The sequence below is a fragment of the Orbicella faveolata genome, unplaced genomic scaffold, assembly GCF_042242905.1.
Source record: "Orbicella faveolata isolate gen_17 unplaced genomic scaffold, um_ofav_v1 contig_1, whole genome shotgun sequence".
Lineage (NCBI taxonomy): Eukaryota > Metazoa > Cnidaria > Anthozoa > Scleractinia > Merulinidae > Orbicella > Orbicella faveolata.
In genome coordinates, this window is record NW_028301536.1 from 27,074,168 (window position 1) to 27,082,071 (window position 7,904).

Genomic DNA, 7,904 nt, shown 5'->3' on the forward strand with positions numbered 1-7,904 from the left:
TGTATAGATTCGTAAACAGAGGCTCTAAAAAATTGCAAAAACTAGAATCTTTTCGCAATGACAAATTTTTCCACAATTTACATTTTTGAGTACACCTCGATAATTAAAGGGCCAATATCCTCAGTTGTTTGTTTCCGAAACACGGCATTAACTGACGGACATGAGACTAATCCACCATATAGTGCTTTCTGAAAGTAAGCTGCTTACGTTAAACAAACCGCCACGATAGCTTTTTATTGGCTACCGCGTTTATGGCTTGCGTGAGCGTGCAAGGACTTCTCCAGCGTCACAGGTTGATTACCAATCCAACTTGGAATCGTTTAAAACGAACAAAACTAAGTTGCCGCGAGGAAACTGAGAAGCGAACTAAGCCGTGGTAAGTCGGTCGCAGTTATATAATCTGCGGTGAAATCGTAGTACTCGTATCTGATAACGCGTCGCTGCAATTCTTGGCTGTTTTTATCCTCGTTTCAGACAATAAAGATTCGCATCTATTTGAATTACAGTGCGAGAAGCAATCACTACTAGCATTAGAGGACAACTACAGTCGAAATGACGACTGCGAAAATTGTGATACCTATCAGCGTCTTGGCAGTTCTTGTTATAATCGCTAATGGCGCAGTCTGCCTTCTCGTGTGTATCAACAGGAATCTAAGAACTTACACAAATGGATTCATCGTTTCATTGGCGGTGTCGGACATTTTAGTAGGAGTGACTCTGTTCCTTCAGTACGCCTTATCAGTGGTGTCGCCTGTAGCGCTCAATATCTTATACACCACCGCCTTGGTAGGAAGCGTGGCCAATTTGAGCGCTGTAACATTTGACAGACACTTGGCTTGCATGAAGCCATTTAACTATGCAGAGATTATTGCGAAGTACTTTGGGACAATCGTGACTCTCTGTTGGCTTACAGCTGTGACCTCGGCTGTTCTTCCAGTCTGCTGGCTTGACAGCGATGTGGCAGCTTTAGCTTTAAAGATATACCAATTTTGTATCCTGATACTGGGCATCGCGGCACCTTATATTTGGATCTTCCTTTGCTACTTGCGAATTTTCCGTCAAGTTCGAAAAATCGTCAAAAGAGAGAAAGAAATCACCAACTCTGTACACGGGAGATCTCTCAACGAATCAACAGCTAATAGGGTATCCTCGGAAGCGAAAGTCGCTAAAGTGTTCGGAGTGATTGCCGTGATGTTTGTTTTAAGCTGGTTACCAATCATCTGGACCACTTTGGTTTACGCTGTTGGCAAGCCACATCTACTGCCCGAGGCCATAACTGTTCTTTCTCCATTTACCCTAGCTTTCGGTTCAATCATAAATCCCGTCATTTACTCATTTATGAAGCCGGATTTCAGAACCGTAGGTAGAAAGCTCCTTTATTCGAATGCATTACCTCAGTTTTCATTTAAAGATGAGATTTGTTCCCAGAACAAAGATGAATTTCTTGGTATAAGCCGAATAACAGTTCCTTCTATAGTACACTCTCAGTCTCTGGAACAACTAAATATTTAACAACTCTTTGCCTAATGCAAGAAAAAAAAAAAAAAGGTTAATAAAATTATGTAAAGAAATATAAATGGATTACAAGTCTATTTACGAATCTAAAGAAAGAAAACAGCTGGCGCAACGGCCAATGATTTGAATCAGTTCAAGGCCAGTTTTCAGAGCGCCACCATTACTTTTTCGTTTGCGCTACGTCGGTTGTTTTTACAGGGAATATCACAGCAGATCTATACTGGCACTTTATTTAAATCAATTTACCAAACGTTTTTCTTCAAAATAAAGGCAAAGGTGCCCATTCGACGGCATTAAGTTATTACCGATATGTTGAAATGCTTTTATCGGCTTTTAAATTGAGGTTTTAAAATGTGGTGGGTGCTTTATCATTAAAACTATCGTCAGCGAAGAATATAAATGCACACTTAAGGAAATCCACGTACAGCTGTATACATCCACAGCGCTCGTTCGCTGAATAGGGCAAAACGATTACCTGTCATAAAATAATTAATTGAAGCATTGAGAATATGCTATGTGACTTGTATACTACATCGTGATTGAGTTATGATATAGGTTTTGCTCACGCACAACTTTCCCTTGGACAAAGCAAGGATTCAAACTCGTAGTATGACGTGTAAATGACAAGTGCTAAGATGCAAAAAAGGTATTTGCAACTGCTGTTTCAACATTGGATTTAACCATAAAAGCAAATATGACAAGTTGTGAAAAAGCTGTCAAGGACCACGCAAGTCAGAGATAGAAATCACTTAAAAGTACCAAACGTGTGGGTTTCTTCAAGAGCCACGCACGGTGAAAAATCACTCAGTGATGTCGTAAATTCTGCGTTATCGCTTGTTAATAAGGTCCCTGAAAACGTACAACCACAAAAAGTGATAAATGACATGAAATAAAGTGGTTATAAACCAAACTAAAAACCCGCTACCCGGGCCACTACCACGCATTAAAATGCAATTACGTACAGGTAAAACTATTCAAAGTTGGTGATAAAGAGATAAACATAGTCTAACACGGTTTCTCTTGTTCAAAATGACACAACTCGATATAAAGTATGTCTCATTGGCACTAAGCTTTTCGAAAGCACCTTTATCGTCGTCCTTGCAGCGCGTGGAACGTGTAACATGTCAGCCACGCAATAGACACTCCCCCCTTGGCTTGACTTCGTTCCTTGTTTCGATTGTTTCTGCACAAGTATGGTCGAATAATATAAATTACGCTTTGCAACTGAAGTGGAGTGTCAACGTATTGTAAAGGCTTGACCAAACACACGTACATTTGTACATTGTAACATTTCTATGCAACATACATTTTGTATAGCAACAGTGTTGCCGAAGACATGTAATACACGTTTGGCCGCCTTCTAGCACCATGCTAAATCTTGCATAACGTTGTCACAGGGTAGACAAACTTATGCAACATGTTGTCCACAACAATGTTGCAATACGTTGATTCGAAATGTTTGGCGAGTTTGGGTGCGCCTTAACGTCTTCGCGGAGGTGTTTCCAGCACACGCGCGTTCAGCGCGCAGAATACGGAAATGATTATTGTTTCGCGTCTTTCATGATCACACGAGCAGAGTTCCAAACTCAGTGGAAGCGATATTTCCGCGCGGGTTTTATGTTCACGTACGTCTTCTTCATTTCTTCGGATTCCTCTTGTTTCACATGAGAAAACCGCTCGCCTTTGGTGCTTACAACTTGATTGTTGCGATATCGAACCAGTTTCTTTTCTCCCTGAAAACAGACGAATAATGCATTAACGATAAATTAGCTTGCTCTCAGCCAATCAAGATGAAATAATCTTCTCAGTCATATAGTAAACTCCAGTATCTCAATGAGACTAACTAATTATCATTTAGCGACTGCGCATGTGTGTGGTGATTTACGAGTTTCTCTGAAGAGAGGCAAATTCTGCATACGATCCGAGTGGCCCACCAGGCCGGTGTTTATCTCCAGTTTCTGTGGCATGAAGCGACTAGGGATATTTCTACTCCCCCCCCCCCGCCCCCCCCCCCCCCAAAACCTGGATGGGATGCCAGTCCATCGCAGGGTTACTCTCAGCTTTGAATCCGCAGGTACCGTCACTACTACTACCCATTTATACACCTGGGCACTGCGTGTGTAAAGTGCCTTGCCCAAACACACAACACAGAGCAGCCGGCCAGGCTCGATCCGGAGTCGAGGGCACTAACCATGAGACCACCGCGCCTCCCGCTTCCAAAAAGAGGGTAGTTGTAAAATAATCAAGGGACAAGAGTTAAAAAGGAGAGGAAAGTCTTGTCGCCCAGTGACTCGCAAACTCAGAGTCGATCCGCAGTGTCTAAACTCATGAAGGGTATCAGTAAATACCTGTTCGCGAAGCGTTGGTTGATGCGTTTTTTCTTCTTGGCTGACTTCAACATACCCATATCTAATAAAAACAAAGTAGTAGAAAATAAAAAAATCGTTAGTACATGTAAAGTCAATAACTTTGGTCGTTTTCTCACCTAACTCAGCGCCATCTAAAAATAGTTATGTCAAATGTACTCAGCATGCACTCACCCAAAACAACTTTTTCCCACCTTCAAATAATTCCAAACATTGTAGACCAATCAATTACTTGACGCATTTTACTACAGCTGCATGGCACTAGAGCAGCAGTTTGCCAGTTAGTAGTTCACAACCTACCTATAACTTGGTTTGGTGGAGTGATCATCACATGAACTCCCTGAGTTACTACATGCACATAAGAATCTCACAGACATGATTAATCTAAAAATTACTGTAAATAAGGATAATGAGAACTAGATTGCTTAGTCACCCTGGCATCAACACTGCTGATAAATGAATGTTGTTACACCTTTACAATACGGCATACCTTGCCATCATTTGTTCTTTGAGACTTTGCTGTTCCGCTTCCTGCAGCTCCTGTCTTTTTGAACTTGGACAGTGAACCTGAAAATTATACCATGAGGCTGGCGTGATTGGCAAGCAGGTGCAGTATAAGGTTCTGTTTAGCAAGTCAGCAACATGCAGTTTGCGTGATATTGTGTATTTTACATAGTCAAATTGACACTGCACAGTTTACAAGATATTGTGTATTTTACCAATTTTGACATATTGAATTGCATAGCAGGGATTTCATGAAGGGCTGGATACTGGGCAAATTGGCTGGCTGTGAGGATGATTTTGCTTGCCTGGTTTGACTATCTAGAGGAAAGTTTTTCTTACAAAGCAGCACAGTTCAAAATGTTTTGCCCACCTGTGAAAACCAGTTTCCCTCTTGTTGAAAATGCTACTGAATTCCCTCGCATACATGTAGCATTTAGTTCCACGGTTTACAACAGTCTGCAACTGAGCATTTTATGAAGATAAACAATGGCTTCCTCTACATGCTGAACACATGTGTACAAACTTACATGTACCTTTGGAGATAAATCTAGAACTCGATGATAATTCTCCTTGCCTTCATCATCAATGTTCTCTTTCTTTAAGAGCATCAGCTGCACTGCAGACTCAATGTCACCATTGGAAACCATCAGACAGTTCCTTATTTCTAATGAACTGGCTTCTGGAAACATCTCTGCTAGCACTAATACCTCTTCACTGTAACTAAAATTAAAACAACAGTAATTTTATAACATACATCATTGCCTAGTAAAAGCATCATTGCCTAGTAAAACATCTCCCTCTAAACTGGATGGTGAACCTGCAAAACTGGCGATGAATGCTCTTTTGAAACAAAATACATGTAGATCATTAAGTAATTATTTAATAAATAAAAAAATCTAAATAAATAAATTAGCTAATTCAATTGCAATGTCTATTTATGCTTTCAAAGCACTGTTGGTTTTAAGATTGTTTCAGGGTTGTCAAAAGACTCAACCGAGATCAAATTGTAATCTGCAGTGTTGGCTTTTTTGAGCAGGAAGGAAAGCTGAGAAAAGCAGGAAAACCCCTGAAGACCAAAAGACAAGAACCAACAAAAAAATTCAAGCTACATGTAGATCTGATGTCAGGTCCAAATCTCAGAAACCAGGACACATTGGTGGGATGCGAGCACAGCACTGGACGACTCCTGCTTTCCAATTTGTACATGACTAATACTGTATTCTCCTCAAAACTTATCAATCTCACATGATAACATATACATTTACCTGTAACTGGTTCTTGACACAGATTCAGTTCACCAATGAAGTGGTATAATCTTGTTAACTTCCGTGTTAAATTTTACATTTTACTGTATTTATCAAACTTCAAACACTAAGGGAGCTGATAAGTTTATTTTATCTCTCTTATTCAATTGCAACACTTACCTTCCATTATTTCCTGTACTTTCCCTCTCCACATTGTGCTCATTAATGCCAGTTTCTTTGTTGTTGTATCTGGAACTCAATGAAAGTGTAACCGTACCGCTTTCATCAAAATCGCTATTTATACAAAGTCTCTCCAAACTTAAGAGAACCAATGAATTCCCTGTTTGATCCTCTTTGACAGCATCATTGCCTAGTAAAACATCTCCCTCTAAACTGGATGGTGAACGGTGGCAATTTTCTTCTGTCATTAAAACAGCTTCTAAAGAGAGAAGAGAAAAAGATTTTGTGAGTCCCAATGTATGACTCACAGTAACATACCATTGTGCACATCCAGTAAGTACATTTACTGTACAAAAGGGCTAAAAGCAGTGTGACTATTGCTCCAAGAAACACAGAGCTGTCAAAAACTGTCAATAAAGTAATCCAGCCTGTAGTTTCATTAAGGGCTGGGCGCCAGGAAAATATTGACTGGATGTGACAATGATTTTGCCGACCTGGTTTGACATTAGGGAATGTTTTTCTTTTAATTAAGAAGTTCAGTTCTATAAGTTTAGCCCACTTGTGAGAACCAGTTGCCCTCCGGCTGAAAACATTTAATGAAGCCCCCAGATGATCCCAAGAGCAAAGAGAACAGTGATTTTCCCTGCTTTTTCTCACAGCACAATGTATCCTCTGTAGAGTTATTGTCTTATCCCTGTGACCCCTCAGTGGAGCATAGGGCATTCCCATTTTTATGCCCAGAGGCGTAGCCAGGATTTTTCAAAGGGGGGTCACACTGTGTCAAAGTGAGGGTACTCACTAGATTGTCATGTTGTTTTCGTCACCTGTTGTAGGTTGTTCGCTTAAAAAAAGGCTTACAAAAGGGGGGTCACGGGCACCCCAGGGCCCCCCCTGGCTACGCCCCTGATGCCAGCCAGCATGGCCCTGAGTGAGTTGGATATGTAGTCTTTGTCCAGTTCTCTATGGAGTCATAGAAACACTCACCTGACATAAAAGTCTGAAGAAGGTTAATCAACTGTGGAAACACCCAGAAATGCTCATGTTCACATGGTATTTCTAGTTTCCTCTCACAATAACTTTTATACAGGAAGATCCAGCAACGTGAAAACATAATAACAAGAATTCATATTTACCTTCAGTTAGATTACTTGATGTTCTGGCCTTTCCCAGTTTCTGTGCCAAGTCAAGCATCCAACTATAAACATGTTCCCTGCACAAACAAAACCAACAATCAAAACATACCATCTTTTACCACACCGTAGTTTTAAATTGACACTTACATTGCAAATGTAATCTGTATGGTTTCTTTGTCTTAATATTAATTATAATAACAATCTGAAATAAGGGCAGACCAAATATATAAACTTTTATTTCCTTTAATTTATTCATTTCATTTTCCTTTTATTTTAATACAAGGCCCACATTGATAACAGATTTATAACTAAAGTTGTTACCCTGTATAAATATTTCCAATTATTGTTATCATTATTATTAATCATTAATACCATAAGATCATAGGTGAGTTAAATGCAGGTACCTGGAGACTGTATCAAACCCTGGGATGTAGGCAGCCATTATTTCAGCAAAATCATCGACATCAAATTCTTGATCCTCTCCAAGTTCTTCAAGGACACTTGCAATATAACCAAGAACGATATCATCCACACAACTACAGAGGGAAGAAAATTACAGTCAGAACCAGAGGCCTTAATAATATTTTAGATAAAACTGTACCAAATAGCTTGCAGCTACAATTATCATACCTTAAGGATTCTGCAGATATGTTCTTGCTTAAAAACTGCCCTAGTTCGTCCTTGACAGCAGCCTCGACCATCATGACCTACAAGCTTAAAAAACCTAAATACTGATCGACGAACAGTGAATTGTGGTAAACAAAGCCTGTAGACTGAAACGTAGCTCGTAAATTTGGTTGTTTTGTAATCACTCTCGATTCTAGAAGGTACATCTAGAATGCGGCAATCGGTAGAACAATCAAAAAGTATAACATTTTATTTTATTTGCCGCCAAAACAAACTGTGGCTTGGTACTGAATATATGGTATATTGTAGTGTCCATCAGAAACACATGAGGACAC

The 7,904-nt window shown here is 39.9% G+C and overlaps 2 protein-coding genes across 4 annotated transcripts; one reads left to right on the top strand and one right to left on the bottom strand.

The window, feature by feature from the left end:
* Window positions 1-53: 53 nt before the first annotated feature.
* LOC110061764 (beta-1 adrenergic receptor-like) lies at window positions 54-1,577 on the top strand. 2 transcript variants are annotated; one of them, XM_089298437.1, is made up of 2 exons: window positions 54-376; window positions 475-1,577. In XM_089298437.1, exon 2 carries the CDS (start codon window positions 553-555, stop codon window positions 1,510-1,512), a length of 960 nt encoding a protein of 319 aa, XP_089154563.1. In that variant the 5' UTR covers window positions 54-376; window positions 475-552; the 3' UTR covers window positions 1,513-1,577. The 2 variants fall into 2 exon arrangements, with proteins under 2 accessions (XP_089154563.1, XP_089154566.1); XM_089298440.1 differs by having other exon boundaries at window positions 507-1,577.
* On the bottom strand, window positions 1,350-7,892 carry LOC110061762 (CUE domain-containing protein 2-like). 2 transcript variants are annotated; one of them, XR_002298014.2, is made up of 9 exons: window positions 7,573-7,892; window positions 7,347-7,478; window positions 6,943-7,019; window positions 5,810-6,068; window positions 4,919-5,105; window positions 4,756-4,847; window positions 4,372-4,448; window positions 3,864-3,924; window positions 3,129-3,248 (listed from the first exon to the last, which is right to left on the bottom strand). XR_002298014.2 is itself a non-coding variant. In XM_020768612.2 (8 exons), the coding sequence occupies exons 1-8, from the start codon at window positions 7,644-7,646 to the stop codon at window positions 3,102-3,104; spliced, it is 1,014 nt and encodes a 337-aa protein (XP_020624271.2). In that variant the 5' UTR covers window positions 7,647-7,892; the 3' UTR covers window positions 1,350-3,101. The 2 variants fall into 2 exon arrangements, 1 of the variants encoding a protein (XP_020624271.2); XM_020768612.2 differs by lacking the exon at window positions 4,756-4,847 and having other exon boundaries at window positions 1,350-3,248.
* Window positions 7,893-7,904: the final 12 nt, after the last annotated feature.